We start from the raw sequence: 20,896 nt of genomic DNA on the forward strand, positions 1-20,896 counted from the left end.
ACCAGTTCTCATTTGCAACCTTGGAGGTTGGATATCAATGATAATGCCAAGTGTTTTCTATTTACCTGTGGTGGAGCTTAGATTTGAAATCATGCCCATTTGTTTCCAACCCCAAATTCTCCAGTTCATCTCTGTCCTTTTCACATTGAACAACCATGCATAAGATACTACTTCGTTTTCATGCCTCAGTGTCCTATTCCATCACAGAGAAAATACCTGTGCTTGATGTAGAAGGGTCAAGAAAGTTAATAATAGTCACACAGTATAGGTACCTGGTAAGTACCAGCTGCTATAACTTTTGTTGTTGCCAGTACCTAAGTACCAGCTGCTATAAACTTTGTTTTTGCTGGCACACCATGTTGTTGTCCTTATGATGGAGAAATACCCAAAATATGAAGTCCATGGAGGACGCAACCCAGTGATTGTGCTGCATTTAGCATATATTCTGAGATAGTCTGTAGCATTTTCTGAAATATATTTACATTTTATATTAGAAAAGCTATCTATATCTGTATTATTATCATCTATATCTCTATCTATAATCTCAGAGTGGACATACTAGCCTAAAATTACATTGGCATGAATTGGCTATTTGGGCAAAAGCTCTTGCCACCAAACCTTATGAACCAAATTTATTTCCTGGAACCCACATTGGGGAAGAAGAGCACCAACCCTAAACCCTCCTCTGACAGTCTTACCTCTACTGTGACATACTCACACATGCACTACATTCCCAAATAAATAAATGAAAACAGAAAAGTAAAAACCCATATGTGAAATGTGTACAGGTGTCTGGTCCCAATTGTCCATCCCATCACACATCCCTAGTTGATCACATTCCTTCTCTCTGTTAATGACACACAGAGGCTAATCATCCTCCTTAACCAAAACCTGTGGATCAGGACGAGTGTTTACAGTGCTGGGAAACCCTCTTTACAATTTTAGGCTAGGCACAGCCCTTCAGAGAACAAAAGACAGTCAGCATTCTGGATACCTTTCTATTACTGCCATGAAACTCTCTGACAAAAGAAACAATTTAAGGGAGAAAATAATTTATTTCAGGCTACAGCTCAAGGCCACAGTCCATCATTGAAGTCAGGGGAGGAACTCAAGCAGTAATTCGAAGACGAAACCACGGAGGAACACTGCTTGCTGGCTTGCTCAAAGGCTCATGCTTATCTAGCTTTCTAATGTATCCCAGGACTACTTTCCCAGGGGATGGTGATGCCTATAGTGGGCAGAACAATCTTCCATCAATTAATAATCAAGACATCCCTCCCCAGTGATCCCTTAGGGACAATCTGATCATGACACTCTATCAGCTGAATCTCAATTCTCTGGTGATCTAGAATGTGTCAGTTGACAGCTAAGTAGGACACCAAGGTTAGGGTTATTTCTGTGAAACTCAGCTTCATCCCATTTAATGACTTCTTGGTATTCAGACCTAAGCTGTTGTGTCCTGCAGGCAAGTGTTACTTTTTTTTCTTGGCTTGTCTAAAAGTACTACAGACCAAGTGATTTACAGATCATAGAAGTTAGTTTGTCTCATAGGGCTTTTTTAAAACACAAGAACATGGTGTCAGCAATGGGCCTTCTTTGTGTCATCCCTCAGTAGAAAGACAAGTGTACCTATGGTCAAATAACAGAAGATTCCAGCTGAACTCACTCCTCAGGAGCCTATGCCAGAGATAATATTTGCATTCATTGTGGATTTAATCCATATGTGAGGATAGCATGTCATCACCACTTAAATGTTTCATTTCTTAACACTCACATATCAATAACATTTCAACATGAGTGTAAAGGTAAGAAACACTTGAATCCTGCCAACATCATCATTCATTGAGGGCCATTTTGGAAGAAAACTGAGAACTTCATTCCTTATACAAAAGAGTGACAAGGCAGTGATATGCCCATGACACCAGTGCACATGCAGGAGGCACATGAAAACTTTAAATATATCTGAGTAACGCTAAGTGGCTGTAGCCCACATTTTGATTTTCCTTCCTTTGCCTCTAATAGTGCAATATATCACAGAAGCTGAGAATCTGCAATATGTACAGCTACATTAAGTTTATTCATGATACTGGGGCCATATAGAAGGACCCTACCTTGGCGGTGACAAACATGTATTTTGAGACAACTCCTGCGAGACTATTCCAGTCCAAGACGTGTTCTCCAAACTCTTGTGAGGAATCATCTTCTACCATGAAGGGGCAACATGTTTGGTAGCCTGGGTGAGGAGCTTCCATGTGTGATGGGAGAGAAAGGTCTTCATGACAGATGGACAATTGTTTGCCAGGACATACATCTTTTCAGACTCTAAAATGCACCTAAGCTTTACTGGAGCATCTTTGCCCTTCATGTAGGGAAACAGCAACAGTTGAGCAAGCCTATTCCATGTATTAATTTGCATCTCCTTCTTTACATATGCCATAATTTTAATTTAACCCTTGTAATCCCCATGTATAATACCTAGATGCACAATAAAACCTTAAGAAGTTAATCCATTTCTTCCCAAAATTATTTCTACTGTCCCTCAAGGTTAAGGACCATAAACACCAGTATGTACCATTCTTGTAACACTCAACCATTGGGGATAATGTAAAATATTTATCTGAGACTAGATCCAACGCCACTCTGCCTTCAGTAGTATGTTTCAGATCATCAATACCTGGTTTTGGTCTTCCTGCCTGCTTGGTAACTCCTGCCTGATTAAAGAAAGAAGGCCTGTATTGTTTTCTGTGGGGCCTCCAGCTCACAGGCCCCTCCTTTCTTTTCCTCATGGCAATAGATGACCTCATATGTCTTACAGGGACTTGCAATCCCTAGACCAATGTTTTCCCTTTCCACAGTGATTACAATGCCCTGGAATCTTGGCATACCATTACTATTATGGCCAGAATCTGCTTGTTCTTCTCTATGAATACCAGAGTTTTTCCACAGTAAATGCACTTGCTATTGTGAGGTCTGGACCTTTTAGCCTTACAATTTCTCCGAAAATGATGAAATTCACTATAATTAAAGCACTTTCAATTAAAAACAATCAATAAAGATGGGGAAGGACACTTCATTCTCAACAAAGGAAAAATACACCAAGGAGACATTGCAATCCTGAATACCTATGCCCCAAATAGAAGGACATCTGTATTCATAAAAGAAATACTTTTAAAGCTTTTATCACACAGCAATCCCAGTGCATTAATAGTGGGAGACCTCAACACCCCGAATCTCACCAATGAACAGATCTTCAAGGAAGAAACTAAACAGAGAAATAATGAAGCTAACAGAGGTCATGAGTCAAATGTAACTAACAGACATCCACAGAACTTTTTATTCAAACACAAAAGGATATACATTCTTCTCAGCACCACATGGAACATTCTCATAATTGATCACAAAGCAAAACTCAACAAAACAAAAAAATTGAAATAATCCCCTGCATCTTATCAGACCACCATGATCTAAAGCTGAACTTCATCAAAACTAGAATTAACAAAAGCCTATAAACACATGAAAACTGAAAATGTTTTACTCCATGAAACTGGGTCAGAGATGAAATAAAGAAAGAAATTAAAGACTTTCTATAATTAAATGAAAATGAAGGCACAATGTACCCAAACTTTAGGGACACAATGAAAGAAGTGCTAAGAGGAAAGTTCATAGTGACAAGTGCCCTCATAAAGAAATTAGAGACATAGCATACAAGCAACTTAATGGAATACCTGATAACCCTAAAAAAAAAAAAAAAAAAAAAAAAAAAAAAAAAGCAGACACACCCAAGAGGATAAGACAGCTGGAAATATTCAAACTCATGGCTGATATCAATAAATTAGAAACACACACAAAAAAAAACAATTCAAAGAATCAATGAAACCAAAAGCTGGCTCTTTGAGAAAACCAAGATAGACAAACTAACTAAAGGCAAAGGGAGAGTATCCAAATCAACAAAATCAGAAATGAAAAGGGAGACATAGCAAAAGATACTGAAGAAATCCAAAGAATCGTTAGATCTTACTTCAAACGCCTTTGTGCCACAAAATTTTTAAATTGAAGTAAAATGGACAATTTCCTTCATAAATTCCACTTACCAAAGCTGAATCAACGAGGAAAACAAATTAAATAGTCATATATCCCCTAAGGAAATAGAAGCAGTCATCAAAAGTCTCCCAAACAAAAAAATAAAAATAAAAAACCCCGAGCCAGATAGATTCAGCACAGAATTCTAGAATATCTTCAAAGATGAACTAATACTAATATTCTTCAAACTATTCCACAAAATAGAAACAGAAGGATCACTACCAATCTCATTCCATGAAGCAACAGTCACCCTAATACTTAAGCTACACAAACACCCCAAAAAGAAAGAGAATTTCCATTATGAACATAGGTGGAAAAATACTCAATAAAACACTGGCAAACTTACCACTCCAGCTGTATGGTTGTTAAATTGTCATCTTGCCAGTGCCTTCCTTTGAAAATCAAAGAATTTTCTGTTTTTAGCTTTTAGTTCCCTGCCAACAATATCATCTTCATTAAACTAGCGGATATATATATATAAATTTCTCTTCAAGAAAGATTTGATGTTTTTGTATTGTCTAGAGTGAATCACCTTAGGGATTAGTCATCAAAAAATACATATTATAGACTCTCTAAAGTTAAAGAGTACTGTTAAATATATAGCAGCTTTCAGTGACACCCACCTTGTTGTGAATAAAGATAGAAAGTCGTTTTGAAACCATGAGGCAATAAACACCACCTGCTTTTAAAGTGCAAGGATCCTGACATTTGTATTTCTGTTTGTATTTAAAGTCTGATATTCACAGAGAATTATGCTGGTATTTGAAAACAGATTGACTTTTACTATAGCACACCAAGTGCAAAAATGTAAAGAACTAAGATATTATCTAAATACTTACATATACTATTTTTAAAAAACAGGAAATTAAATAACATGACGAAAATGTCCATAAATGATAGAATTATAGATGCTTCCTTAACCATAAAAATTTCCAACAATTAATGAACATGAATCATCGTTTGAAATGTGTAGTTTATCCAATAAGCTTTGAACACCAAGGTGGCATAAAAATTATTTTTACCGCTGACATTTTCATGTCTTGATCTTTAAATAGAAAATTATGATTGATAAGTATCATTTAATGTTATGTATGAAAAATCAAATTATCTGGCCTTTTCAATACTTGATTTTCTTATACTTCAGAAGTTACACAGGAATTTGAATATTTCACTAAACTAATTTACCTCATACATCATGTCTTTTAATGTAGACCAGTTGTTTTTTGCTTCAAAACATGTTTTTTTAGTCTTATTCATTTAATTTCTTAAAATAAATTCAACCTTCATTTAAAAAAATACTGGCAAACTTAATCCAAGAACACATCAGAAATATCATGCACCATTACGAAGAGGTTGCATCCCAGGCATGGAGGGGTGGTTCAATACATGGAAATCCATCAATGTAATCAATGGCATAAATAAACTGAAGGAAAAAAACCCACATGATCATCTCCTTGGATGCTGAAAAAACATTTGAGAAAAACAAATCCAATCATGTTAAAAGTCTTAGAGAGATTGAGGATATAAGGCACATACTTAAACATAGTAAACACAATATACAGAAAGCCTATCACCAACATCAAACTAAATGGAGAGAAACTGAAATCAGGGACACAACAAGGCTGTCCACTTTCTCCATTTCTCTTCAGTATAGTACTTGAATTCCTAGCTAAAGTATAAGACAACTAAAGGAAATCAAGGAGATAAAATAGGAAAAAAAGAAGTTAAAGTTTCACTATTCACAGATGATATGATAGTATATATCAGTGACCCCCAAAAATTTTACCTAGAAACTCCTAAATCTGATAAACACCTTCAGCAAAGTGACTGGTTATAAAACCAACCTGAAAAAGTCAGTAGCCCTCTGGTATACTAATGTCAATGGGCTTAGAAAAAATTAGGGAAACCACACTCTTCATAATAGCCACAAATAGTATAAAGTATTTTGGTGTCACTCCAACCAAACAAGTGAAAGACATAAAAAAAAAAGTCAAGTCTCTGGAGCAGAAAATTGAAGAAGATATCAGAAAATGAAATGGTATCCCATGGTTGTGGATTGGGAGACTCAACTTAGTAGAAATGTCCATCTTACCAAAGCAATCTACAGATTCAATGCAATCCCTATCAAAATACCTACACAATTCATTACAGACCTTGAATGATGAAATCTCAACTTCATATGGAAAAACAAAAACTCAGAATAGCTAAGACAATCCTGTACAGCGAAAAAATCTTCTGGTGAAATCTCCATTCCTGATCTCAAATTGTACTATAGAGAAACAGTAGTAAAAGTGGCATGGTATTGTCATATAAATAGGCTAGTTGATCAATGGAAATGAAATCGAGACCCAGAAATAAGTCCACACACCTTTCATCATTTGATTTTTGACAAAGAAACCAAAACCACACTATGGAAAAAAGACAGTGTCTTCAACAAATGGTGCTGGTCTAAATGGATGTCTACTTGTAAAAAAGGCAAATAGATCCATATTTATCCCCCTTTACAAAACTAAAGTCCATGTGGATTAAAGACATCAACATAAAACCTAAATCTGTTAGAAGAATAATGAGAAAGAGCCTAGAACTCATTGTCACAGGAGACAGCTTCCTGAACAGAACACAAATTGCTCAGGCTCTAAGATCAACAATTAATAAATGGGATCTCATGACACTGAAAAGCTTCTGTAAGGCAAATGACACTGTCAACATAACAAAATGACAGCCCACAGGTTGGGAAAAGATCTTTACTAACCCTACATCCAACAAAGAGTTAATGTCTAAACTACATAAAGAACTCAAGAAATTAAACACCACCAACCAAATAATCCAATTTAAAAATGGGATTCAAAGCTAAGCAGAGAATTCTCAACAGAGGAATATCAAATGACTGAAAAACACAAACAGAAATGCCCAATGTACCTAGTCATCAGGGAAATGCAAATCAAAATGACTCTGATATTCCATCGTACATTCTGCAGAATGGCTAAGATCATAAACTCAAGTGACAGCACACGCTAGTGAGGATGTGGAGAAAGGGGAATACTCCTCCATTGCTGGTGGTAGGTAGTATACAAACTTGTACAACCACTTTGGAAATCAATCTGGTGCTGTCTCAGAAAATTTGGAATAGTGGTGCTGCAATACCCAGCTATACCACTCCTGGGCATATACCTGAAAGATACTGCACCATACAACAAGGACATTGCTCAACTATGTTCATGGCAGCTTTATTTATAATAGACAGAATCTGGAAATAGCCCAGATTTCCCTTAACTGAATAATGGATAATGAAAATGGATAATGAAACTGTGGTACATTTGTACATTGGAATACTATTCACCTATTAAAAACAAGGAATTCTTGAAAATTCCAGGCAAATGGATAGAACTAGAAATGATCAACTTAAGTGAGATAATCCAGACCCAGAAGGACACATATGGTATGTTCTCACTTATAAGTGGATATTAGCCCAACGTAGATGTCCTTTGATAGACTCCACCCAGTATGGGATGGATTGGGACAGATACTGGGAGTCGCAGCTAGAATTTGAGCAGAGTGCTGAGAGTTGTAGGGAAAAGTGGGGGCATGGAAGGTCTGGGAGGGAGCAGCAGCTCCATAGGGAGAACATGAAGGCTTGAGGATCTGGGCACAGGGGTGTCTGCACAATCTGATGCACCAGTCAAGGACAATGCATTCCCAAAACCAAAACCCCATGTTCAGATGTAGCCAATGGACTGCTGATTTTCTGCTTTCTCTGCATGGGGGAAGGGGGAGTATGCTATTGAACCCCTCTCCCTCTCTCATTCACTCTTCTGTATCAGACTTGGCAGGATTCATTCCTTTCAGCATGCTGGATCCTAAAATCCTGCATCCTTCATGTTCCAACAACAAGTATTTAAGTTGCCATTGCTCATCAGAACAGGACATTTCCCAAAAGAGCTTTGAGGAAAGCTTCTGATCATGATTGGTACAGCATTTCAGACAGTCACACACAGGACTTTTATTAAGCCTGGAAGTTCTCAACATTTAGAAACTGGACCACAAATGCTCTTCCTCGTTTGTTTATCCATTTTCCCAAATTTTGTTTGGGGCACATTTGTCCCAAATCAGCCAGAAAAAACTTAAAGTGAATGCTAGCCCATTTCCCTTAAGGGGGGGATTCATAGGATTTTGGGTGATTTCTTGGGCTATAGATGTTTAGTTACATTGGGAGTTGGTTATAAGTTACCATTGATCCTCTTCAGCGAGAAAATAAAGTTGAACTCAGGGATGTCTCCCTTTTCTTTAACTTTATTTCTTAGGTTTGTGGATATGGGTTGAATAGAAAGAAGGGTTAAGATAGAAATGGGTGGAACATTACCAAATTCATTTTATGAGGCCATAGTCACATTGATACCTAAACCTCACAAAGACTCAACAAAGAAAGAGAATTTCAGACCAATTTCTCTTATGAGCATCGATGCTAAAATACTAAATAAAATACTGGCAAAATGAATACAAGACCACATCAAAGATATTATTCATTATAACCAAGTAGGCTTCATTCCAGGCATGCAGGGATGGTGTAATATACGGAAATCCATCAATGTAATCCACCATATAAACAAACTGAAAATAAAAACCACATGATCATCTCTTTAGATGCAGAGAAAGCATTTGATAAAACCCAACACCCATTCATGTTTAAAGTTTTAGAGAGATCGGGGATACAAGGCACTTTCCTCAACATAATAAAGGCTATATACAGCAAGCCAATAGCCAAAATCAAAGTAAATGGTGAGATACTCAAGGAAATTCCGCTAAAATCGGGAACAAGGCAAGGCTGCCCACTCTCTCCATATCTCTTCAATATAGTACTCGAAGTTTCTAGCCAGAGCAATAAGACAACAAAAGGAGATCAAGGGTATGTGAATGGGAAAGGAGGAAGTCAAATGATCCCTATTTGCAGATGATATGATAGTGTACATAAGTGACCCTCAAAATTCCACCAGAGAACTCCTACAGCTGATAAACACCTTCAGCAAATTGGCTGGATACAAAATTAACTCAAAAAAGTCTGTAGCCTTCCTATACACAAATGACAAGCTTGCAGAGGAAGAAATTAGGAAAACCACACCCTTCACATTAGCCGCAAGCAATATAAAATATCTAGGAGTTACTCTAACTAAGCAAGTGTAGGACTTGTTTGAAAAAAATTTCAAAACTCTGAAGAAAGAGATTGAAGATGACATGAGAAGATGGAATGATCTTCCTTGCTCATGGATCGGGAGAATTAACATAGTAAAAATGGCCATCCTACCAAAAGCAATCTACAGATTCAATGCAATCCCTATCAAAATATCTACACAATTTTTTAAAGACATCAAAAGTTCAATTCTGAACTTCATATGGAAAAACAAAAAACCCAGAATAGCTAAAACAATCTTGTACAAAAAAGGTGCTCTGGAGGAATCTCCATACCTGATCTCAAAGTATACTATAAAGCAATAGTAATTAAAACAGCATGGTACTAGCATAGCAACAGGCTGGTTGATCAGTGGAATCGAATCGAAGACCCAGATATGAATCCACACACATATGGTCACTTTATTTTTCACAAAGAAGCCAAATCCATTCAATGGAAAAAGGATAGCATCTTCAACAAATGGTGCTGGTCTAACTGGAGGTCTATGTGTAAAAAAGTGCAACTGGACCCATATTTGTCACCTTGCACAAAACTCAAATCCAAGTGGATTAAAGACCTCAACATAAAACCAGAGACACTGAGTCACTTAAAAGAAAAAGTGGGAAAGAGCCTGGAACAGATGGTCACAGGAGAAAACTTCTGAACAGAACACCAACAGCCCAGGCCTTTATGTCAACAATTAATAAATGGGACCTCATGAGGCTGAGAAGCTTCTGTAAGGCAGGAGACACTGTCAAGAGAACAAAGTGACAGCCTACAGACTGGGAAAAGATCTTCACCAACCCTACATCTGACAAAGGTCTAATATCCAAAATATATAAAGAACTCGAGAAATTAAGCACCACCAAACCAAATAACCCAATTGAGAAATGGGGCTTGGAACTAAACAGAGAATTCTCAACAGAGAAATATCAAATGGCTGAGAAACACTTAAAGAAATGCTCAACCTCCTTAGTCATCAGGGAAATGCAAATCAAAACAACTCTGAGATTCCATCTTACACCCATCAGAATGGCTGAGATAAAAAATTCAAGCGACACCACACGCTGGCGAGGATGTGGGGAGAGAGGAACACTCCTTCATTGCTGGTGGGAATGCAAACTAGTACAGCCACTTTGGAAATCTATCTGGTGCTATCTCAGAAAACTGGGAATAGGGCTTCCTCAAGACCCAGCTATTCCACTCCTTGGAATATACCCAGAAGATGCTCCAGCACACAACAAGAAAATTTGCTCAACCATGTTCATAGCAGCCTTATTCATAATAGCCAGAACATGGAAACAGCCTAAGTGTCCCTCAGTAGAAGAGTGGATAAAGAAACTGTGGTACATATACACTATGGAATACTACTCAGCTATTAAAAACAAGGAATTCCCGAAATTTGTGGATAAAGGGATTGAACTAGAAATGATCATAATGAGTGAGTTAACCCAGAAGCAGAAAGAATCAAATGGTATATACTCACTTATATCTGCATACTAGCCCAAGGGGCATGTCCCACGAAAGCCTTCACTTACCAGGAAACTGGGACAGAGGGGAGGGCATCCTATTGGGTTTCTAAATGAGAGACGCATGGGAGAATAGCAAAATAAAAGGATCCAGAGGGTCCTAGAAATCTACAAGTAGAACAATATGATACGCAGATTTGGGCCCAGGGGTCCAGCTCAAACTAAGGCACCAGCCAAGGACAATACAGGAGGTAAACTTTAAACCCCTTCCCAGATCTAGCCAATGGTCAGAATATTCTCCACAGTTGAGTGGAGAGTGGGATATGACTTTCTCACGTACTCTGGTGCCTCACATTTGACCATGTCCCCTGGAGGGGGAGACCTGGTGGCACTCAGAGGAAGGACAGCAAGTAGCCAAGAAGAGACTTGATACCCTATGAGAATATACAGGGGGAGGTAATCCCCTTCAGGAACAGTCATAGGGGAAGGGAATAATGGAAAAAAGGGGGGAGGGAGGATGGGAGGATACAAGGGATGGGATAAACATTGAGATGTAACAAGAATAAATTAATAAAAAATCATCTTGAAAAAAATGTCAACCATTAATAAATGGTTCTTACTTTTTTTGAAAAAAAAAAAAAAAAACAGCATCTCTAGGAGCTCAGCATCACCTAGAATTCACTATGTAAGCAAAGATGATCTGAGGACCCTGATTGTTCCACTGCTTCTTTCCAAGTGCTGGGGTTGGAGGAGTACACTATCATGCTTGGTATATATGGTTCTAAGAATCAAACCAGGGCTTGCATGCAAGGTCAGCACTCTATACACTCAGCTACACTTACAGCTCTTCTTTCCTTTTAAGTTTTTGAGATAAAGGTCTCATGAGTTTGGAGTGGTTATCTCTTGGCTCCCACATCTTCAGGGCTTGGATTGTAGGCTGGCATCAGTACTTATCTACCAGACTATTTCTGAGAACTGAAAATTAATTTCAAACCCAGTTTCTGCTGACCATAAAGTGATGGTCCAACAGTTCTGACACCTCCTTCATCATCAGCCCCCCCCACTTCCTTCCACTGACTTGCTTGTAGGATTTTTTTGCTGCATACTTGTGAACATCTTGAAGCCACAGACTATTTCTCAGCAGGAGCCTTTGCTCATCATATCATCTGTATTTTGATACATGTATCCAGCCTTTTGGCATGGCTGCCTTGGCATGGCTTGACTCTGAACTTGCCTTTGTTGTTGATTGAAGATATGTACCAGGGTCTGTCCACAGGTACAGTAGGTTCAGAAAGAAAGTTTGGCTTTGTGTGAGATGTAAGTGATTTGAATAATGTAATGTCCTGACCTTGGCTAGAGACCTGTAGTAGCCAAACAGTTCATAAGTGATTACCTCAGAGGGCAGCTGCAAAAGAGGAGGTGGAGGTGAGAGGGGTGAGAAGCAGCTACATCCAAGCAGTTAGCTAGGTGTTTCTGTTCTGTCCTCATTGGCTGCAAGAGACCTTTGCTTAATCTCTGAGCATGGTAGTGTCTTCATCTTCAGGTCAGAGAACATCCTCTGTCTAGTGTAGCTGATAGACATATTACATGACATATGGTAAGGAATCATAGGATTTGGACTGTAACTTTTAAAAAGTTACTTGTTGAAATTTTTGCCTACAATGGACCACACCTACTGGAACAATGAAACCTCCTGGCCTTAACACCTCATTTATTCCTTTGTGCCAATGATTTCTTGGATTACAGGAGATCTTAGAGCTCTGGAATGACAAGTGAGGGGCTCAGATAACCATGTTCCCCAGAAACACTACACTCCTAGTAGCCTGTAGCATCATTCTTGGTCCACAGTTGTGGAAAGAATAAATCTCTGAAAAATCACAGCCACACAAAACAGTGCAAATCTATAATGTATATAGATGGTTTTAAAAAATATGAGTCTTAGCTTAGCATCACATGTTGTTCAATATTCTCAAACAACTATTTGTTATTTTAAAGGCAGAGGCCAAGAGAGGAATAGAATGTCATCTTTGTCATCAGTGACATCTCATTGGGTGGTATGGCTGATTATATTTTACAATGAAGTATGAGGAAATTTCTAAGTAAATATGGCAAGTATAGTGCAGATTTTTAAGGAACACGCAGCTATCATTACAAAGGATGAGAGCATGGAGCCATGTATCTTTGTGCAGGTAATAAAGACTCCCATGGAAAATGGGAGGCATCATGGAAAATGTTGTAGTCAATCTGCTTTTGATGGGAGAAGGAATAGAAGCAACTTGTGCCACCAAATGGTGCCTTTAAATTTGAGGGGGTTCATAACTGAACTGTCAAAGGTCTAGGGTGGCTCAGCAGAGGCTTTGCACTCTTGGTGGGAGGCATGTAATCTACACCTTGTAGGGTAAACTCTCTTAAAACTCAAAGATAAAAATAATCATTTGAGGTTTTCTTTTGGGAGCTCTTTCCTAGAATGATGAGCCACCCTACTGGACTCTGAACTAAAACAAATACGTTTAACCAAGACCTGGGGCTGGCCTGGGGCTGGGAAGGTCATTAGTAAGACTTCTCTATGGGTAATTCCACATAATCCCTGACCCCATCCTTAGATCACTTCAACAGATATCACTTTCCCATCCCCAAATGATGGAGGGTGAACCTCCATGACAAATGATGGTGTCCTGTGTTTTTTCAGTTAACTGGCAGGTGCCTCAGCCTTTAGCTCATGTCCGTTTTGCTCAGGATACAAGATTTTTCTAGTTTCTCAACCAATAAATCAACTCAAGGAAATCTCTAGGGATATCTATCTCATCTCATCCACGAAAGTCTTTATCTACACATGAGAGTATCACATAATCACCACTTAAAGGATACACACACACACACACACACACACACACACACATACACACACATACACACACATGCATACATACACACAGAAAACCCCTGTTTTTTTTAGACAAGGTTTCTCTGTGTAGCCTTGACTGGACTGGACTTGCTTTGTAGACCAGGCTAGCCTCGAACTCACAGAGATCTGACTGCCTTTGCCTCTCAAGTGCTGGGATTAAAGGTGTGTGCCACCACCACCCGGGAAAAGACATATATTTTAAATTAAAATATTTCTTTTATTTTTGAGATTATAATGATATAATTTCCCCTTGTGTTCCACTATCACAGACATGTCTTTTTAAAAACTCTGGAAGGGCCAGTCCATGTAGTGGGACCTTCCTTGAGTAACTGGCTGAGTAAGCCATGTGGGAGGGGCAAGCCAGTAAACAGTCTCTTACACTTCCTGCCTCTACGTTCCTGTCTTGTGTACCTGCCTAGGTTTCCCTTAATGACGATGAACTGTAACTTGTAAACCAAATAAACCACCACCACCACCACCACCACCACCCCGCCACCAAGTTAATTGTAGTCAAGTTTCTTATCACAGAAACAAAAACATGAAAATAAGACGGGAGGTTTATTGGACATTTCTACTTTATCTTTTGGTAATGTATTCATTTTATCACCTAGAAGTTGGATCCTTCATCAAAGGAATCACCAAGTAATATTGTTTTCCATTCTATTGGTTGAACCTTAAATCAATGAAAACTGTTTCTTTGTATATGGAATCCTTCTAATTTCAGTTGTCAATAGTTGGCCTTATTCCCAGAGAATCTGGAGCCTTCTGCAGTAATTCTTTACCTATGCTTATATCTTTAAGTGTTTCCCCCATTGATTCTTCTAACACTTTCAGAGTTTCAGGTCCTACAGTACAGACTTTGACCCACTGGACTTTTCTTAGACAGAATGAAATAGGCATCTAGGATCAATCATCAACATGAGGATATACAGCTTTCCCTGAGCCATTGTTGAAGAGACTCTTCCTTCTCCTCTAAGTCACTTCTGTTGAAACTCAGGTGACTGTGACCATGTGACGTTATATTTGGGTGTATATATATATATATCTTGTGAAAAGGCCATCTGAACACAACATCAATAACATTTCAACATGAATCTTGGTTGAGACAAATAGTCAAATCATGAACACATCATTATCTGATATAGATGTTTTCTGTAGAAACCATGAAAACCCACCTTCTCCCTAAGCATAATCCACAGCCAGTTTTCACCACACGAGTCCATTGTGTATGCAGGAGTCAGAACATGGCCAACTCAATTTAGTTATGCTGCAGTGGCTGCAGCATCTATATGTTTACCATATTGATTCTCCTATGCCTCACTCTTCTTCTTCTTCCTCTTCCTCCTCCTCTTCTTCATCTTGCTCTTCTCCATCTCCCACTTCTCCTAATTTATCATAATTATATTCTTTTTCTTCCTTTCTCCTACAGGAGGATATATTAGAGAAACTGAAAATTTGCTTCATGTTAAAGTTTATCCAGTTTATGCATGATGTAACAGTCGTAAAGAAGAACCATAACTTGGTGGTGACCAACATGAAATTTGGGACAATCCCTGTGAGACTCTTCCAGCCCAAGGCAGTGTCCTCGAAACTCCGGAGAGGCATTATTTTCTACCATGGAGGGGGAACCATATGTGGTAGCCTAGGTGAGTAGATTCTGGGCTGGTTGGGAGTGGAAAGTCCTCATGACAGGTGGAATCTATGAAGATTTCTTGAGAAGGAGTCAAAGCAAATAGAAGTTGGAAAGAATTTTTAGGAAGAATGGATTGAGGGCCTAGAATTCATATGATTCAATTGGTTGAAACATCCACATCCCCTGTATAATACATTGCTCTTAGTCCAGGTTTGTGCAGTAATGTCCACTGGAGTTCTCCTAGCACTAGGTGTGGCATTTCCCTTTCTTTTCCACTCACAGCACTGGCTATTCCCATCTGTCCCAAGTCCGTGTGCTTCCCACAGCCCTGCTGGACCACAGTGTTGAAAACCCATCCATTCTTGATCACTGCATCATCTCTGTACACAAAAATTATTTCCTTTCTACAAGTATTATCATCCATCAGTTCCATCATCTCCCCCCACAAGAAGAAGCCAGTATTTATCAGTGGAGCACTCTAGTCTCTCCTGAGTCCTTGGCCACATCTTCCACCTGGACACTCATGTCTACTCTTTCTCTTGCCATGCTGTAGCCTGTGAACTTCTCCACACAACAGGATCCTGGGATACTCACTTGTTCTTCTGTACTTGCTGCTTGTGCAGACTCAAAAGACATCACTTCTGGAATGAGGGTATCTTACTGGCCTTCTGGTGATTGAGGTAGCCAGAGCAGTTCTGAAGATGTCACCAAGATGCTCTATCTCATTCATAAGTTAAATCTAAGTGTAACCTGTCTGTGTTACCTACCCTTATCCAGCTCTTCACTGTCCTTATTCACTCTACACTGGCATCAGCTCTTGAAGCCCTCTTCTTCAAGCTGCCACCTTCTACTCAATTTTCAAATCTTAAGCAAGAAATGCTCAGTAGATATTTACTGAACATCATCTTGGATCCAGGCCCTCACCAAGAATTAGAGACATACCAGAAGACAAGAAAAAAAAAACAGTCCACAAACTTAGGGACCCGAATGTCAAAGGGGAGACTAGCCTATGCAGGCAAAAACAGATGAGGAGGTACTTTCAGATGTGGGTAACACAGGGTTGAATGCAAAGTGATTCAGTGTTTATAATCTCAGTGTCACACAAAATTGCACCCAAATAGGACCAAGATGTGCATTGATCTAGATAGACCTGTCTACCAGAATAAACATTCGAACTGATCATCATTTATTTCTCATAAATGCAAATCTACGAGTATAGTGACACTCCAAGGCTTTCTCTGCAAACACACAGAACCCTAGCAATGTCCATTTCAGATCTCCAATCATTGCAAGTCCCTATTTATCTACACTGCATCAAATTCAATGCTATAGAAGGTGAACCACATGTTCCAACAAAATCTTGATAGTCAGGAACTTAGGAATGATGTCTGGACTTGCCTAGGCAAAGCTGGCTAAAGTCACCTCAGAGGACCATAGAGAGTATGTCATTATCATGTCCAGCACAACAGCTGCTATTCCTGAAACTGTAGCAGACAATGCTGGGCTCTTGTCACACTGATTAACCCCTGGGTTTCTTTTGCAGACTTTTACCACAACCTGTGCAGCTTCCTGGCCCAGGAGACGGATTCTGTGGTGCTGTCAGTGGGGTGAGTGGCCTGAGACTGTTGGTATACTATTTGTGTGCCAGTACATTTTGAAGTTCAGATTTTGGTGAATCTAGGCCCCAGAAAGGTTTCTGATTTCAGATAGTCTCTTGAGCATACTCCCATTAACAAGGCTATGGTACTTTCAACACAATGTAAGCATAGAAATGTATCTATTCTTTGGAAGTACATTGGTAAACTGTGACAGAAGGACGACAACACTGTAGTTTAGTTATAGCGACATATAGTATAGAACTAGGAAGGGCACACCATGGGGTGAAGGAACTCAGGTAGTTTAAAATAAGAATTGACCCTTGACATCCTGTTTGCAACATTAAATTTATTAATGTCAAAAGAACACTTTCTAAGATACACACAGATTGGGACTGCCAGAGGGCTGTTGTGAACTAAGCTGCTGAAACTAGCACCCATATATACTCAGCCATCCCTCTACATACCTCTCTCTCCACCCTCAGCCCCTCCTCCTGGACTCCTTCCTGTCTTTCCCTCACTTCCCCTTTTCTCATTTTCTTTCCCCTTCCTGCTCTTCCCTTCCTGGAAGCAATGTACCTTGGACCTAAATGAAGTCTCTGTGCTTCTATTGGCATACAGTGGTGCTATCAATCATATCCCTTGGGCCCTTTCCTTCCATCAGGATGGAAATTGGGCATAGGTGTTGAGTTCTTCCTAGGTCCTTTATGGCTTCATATCCCTTGGCCTCTGAAATAAATGGTGGCATCAGAGAACTAGGAGCCACAACAGGTGCCAACTCTGGAGTCACCGCCCTAATTCTTGCTTCTGATAATGGGACTTTTAACCCAATGAGGCTGAGTGTCACCACTCCTTTGTGCATCTGTGAAGTCACTGCTTTCCCGACCTTTACAACACCTATGTTCTAGTTCCCAGGGAAGGCTGTGCAAAGCCCTTGGCCCTTAGGGCAGCAGTTACTGCTTCTGTTGTTTTCATTTCTCACACTGTAGCTACTGCTGCCTGTCTCCTTTATTGCCTGCTGTTGTCTCCTGCTGCAATTGTTGCCAATGTGTCTTCACTTCTTATCTCTGCTGCAACTTTTGACCATCACTTCTGATGCTTCTAGGTCACTTTGTAGTTTCTGTGTTGTTAAGGATTCTAGCTTCTTCTAAGGACTAACAATTCCCACTGCCAGGGTGCCCAATGCTCTTTGTCCCTCTGACACCACTGGTGTCACAATATGGTATTCTCTTGCTTCTGGGCCTGATGGAATTCTTCTGCTCCTGCTATCACCACTGCCACCATGCCCTTCATGCCTGTAACTAGATCATCGCATCCATGAGAATTTTGTCACTCTCCTTCCTATGGCCAGCTTAACATCCTCTCTTCTGTGTTACCAGGGTCTTAGTGGGATGGTGACAGAGAAAGTCTGGAGAAATCTGTTTGAAGTAGTGGGTGGGTTGCAAGTGTAAGAGCTAGAGTGCCTTATCAGCAAGTGGCTGCTGTTGTTATGTAGCTTGTAGGTTTCTCGAGGTAAACATGTTCTTCAAACTGACAAGTACTGGCATAAGGATAGTCCAGATGGCTGCCTGTGTAATAGTGATTTTCTCAGATCACACAGTGCACTGGAGAAGAACCTTAGAATTTTCAGTTTGGGATTTCAATTGTCCCATCCCCTAACACTTTCATTCATTTCCAAGAAAATAAACAGTAGATGATACACTTACATTAAACACTTATTTTATTATTGTTATTATTATGTTTTATTAATAGTCCATATTATTGATATAAAAATATAAGAACAGTGGCTTTGTCAATGCTCTATGGATGCTTGAAACATCAGGTAGATCCCAAACCCTTATGTATCTCAGTGGAACCAGCAGAACTCCAATCACCATCTCTGGATATTTGCTGGTTTTCCTGTATTCTAAGGCTTCCTGATCCTTCGTGGGCCTCAGTAATCTATGGGAAGCATAAGGTGGGTTGGAATAGAGAATCGTGCACTGGAATAGAGAACCCTGGCTTCTCTGAGTCTGGTAGGTTACTCATGTTCCACATAGGGAAAAAATAGGCATCTTTCCTTGCTATGGTAAATTTGAGGATTTAATCAGGTTCTTTTATTTTTTCATATGAAAGTAGAGGATGCTGTTCCAATGGACTCCAGTGGCCCATGTGTATATCATTGTGCTGAATTTTATTTATTTGTTTGTTGTTTATTTATTTATTTTTTTTTAGGTACCACAAGCTTCCTGACCACCATCACCCTTCTCTTTCTAAAGACTGCCTGAATGCCTCCATTCACTTCATGAAGGGCTTAAAAACCTATGGGGTAGACCCCTCCCGAGTGGTAGTCTGCGGAGAAAGTATTGGAGGTGGGGCTGTGGCCGTTGTCATCCAGGCCTTGCTCAGCTTCCCAAGTCTCCCCCAGATCTGTGCTCAGGTGCTTATTACTCCAGGTATACAGGCTTTAAATTTACTCTTACCTTCACACCAGCAACACCAAAACGTCCCATTACTCACCAAAGACATACTCATGATGGCTTTCTGTAAGTACCTGGACATTGACTTGTCCTGGAAAGATGCAATAATTAATGGCACTTGCATACCCCCAGACATCTGGAAGAAGTACAGGAAATGGATCGGCTCTGATAACATCCCCGGAAGGTTTAAGAGCAAAAACCTTCTGCCTGAGTTTCCAGGACCTTTCAATGAGGCTGCATATCTAGAAACCAAGCATATTTTAGAAGCAGAGATGTCACCTCTCCTAGTAGATGACAAGATCATTGCTCAGCTTCCAAAGGCGTTCCTGGTGAGCTGTGAGTATGGCCCCCTCCGCGATCATGCCTTGCTCTACAAGAAGCGCTTGGAGGACCAGGGGGTCCCTGTGACCTGGTACCATGTGGAGGATGGCTTTCATGGATGCATAGTGTTGTTTGATAAGCATCCTTTCTCTTTCCCCTGCTCCATAAAAATTGTAATTGCTCTAGTTAGTTATATAAATGACATATGACAGTCACTTTGTTCTTGGGTGTGGAAGAAGGTGAGAACTGCCTGCTCTGTGACTTCTTTCCTGGCTTGGTTTTATTGGCTAAGAAGATGCTGAAGCCATGCCTGATCCAAGAAGGAAAGGCTAGGTGGAAGCAAGAGTTGTTAGTCTTTCTAGAACCAACAACATCCAGTGTTTTAACCAGCAACATTTTCTACTGCCTCATTCACTTGAAATAAATGTCAAAGTGGAAAAGAGTATCTTTCATATTGTCTGAAAGCCTTCACCAAGTGGTTGTGTACAGTGCATGCCATTATCCGGTCACATCATCACTGGTTAAATCCTATAAATAATGATATGGAGAAAGGTTCTTTTTGTTATTGTATTTCCTGAGACCTAAGTCCCAACATCACTTGTACTCCATTTGTGACAATTGCTTCAATCTGTTCTGAGGAATGTAGTTTCATAGACACCCTCCTAATATTGTGACTCTTGTGCTGATTTGGCATGGTGTCATTGGGAGCATTCAAGAAGTGGAAGTAGAGGAGAAATCAATGAATAGGGATGAGTGAGTTTTGGGATGCCATGAGTTTTCCCCTGGGATCACATTTTCCATGGAATTCCTAACTCAGATCACAATCTGTTATGAGATATGTTCTCAGAATCACAGCTCTTTGCTAATGTATTATATATTCATTTGGGCAAAATCTCTTGTAATAAGGTGGGAAAACATTCCACAAAGAATTGATGGTCAGTTAAAATTCAACAACATGCACCTGTTTCCTCACCTCTAGAAAGGAATAACTAAAGGAAAAAACAAACAACTATATACACAAACAAAACTAGCCTTTTATTCTACCCCTCAAGGAAACAGAGTCAGGTGGATCATGAGTTCAGGGCCACCCTCGTCTACAAAGCAAGTCCAGGCCATCCAAGTCAACACAGAGAAACCTTGTGTTGAAAAACTAAAAACCAACCAACCAACTAAACAAACAAGAAACAAAAAAAGCCCCCTAAACAACAAACAGTCTTGTCAAACTTCACTTAATTGAACATGGCAGAGAGGGCTAGAATGACAATGGTGA

The 20,896-nt window shown here is 39.6% G+C and overlaps 1 protein-coding gene across 1 annotated transcript; it reads left to right on the forward strand.

The window, feature by feature from the left end:
• The first annotated feature begins 12,818 nt into the window (after positions 1–12,818).
• LOC127211274 (arylacetamide deacetylase-like 4) lies at positions 12,819–19,888 on the forward strand. Its single transcript, XM_051171097.1, has 4 exons — positions 12,819–12,902; positions 15,048–15,264; positions 16,795–16,858; positions 19,061–19,888. Exons 1-4 carry the CDS (start codon positions 12,819–12,821, stop codon positions 19,833–19,835), a joined length of 1,140 nt encoding a protein of 379 aa, XP_051027054.1. The 3' UTR covers positions 19,836–19,888.
• The last annotated feature ends 1,008 nt before the right edge of the window (positions 19,889–20,896 follow it).

This window comes from Acomys russatus, chromosome 29, assembly GCF_903995435.1.
Source record: "Acomys russatus chromosome 29, mAcoRus1.1, whole genome shotgun sequence".
Classification (NCBI taxonomy): domain Eukaryota; kingdom Metazoa; phylum Chordata; class Mammalia; order Rodentia; family Muridae; genus Acomys; species Acomys russatus.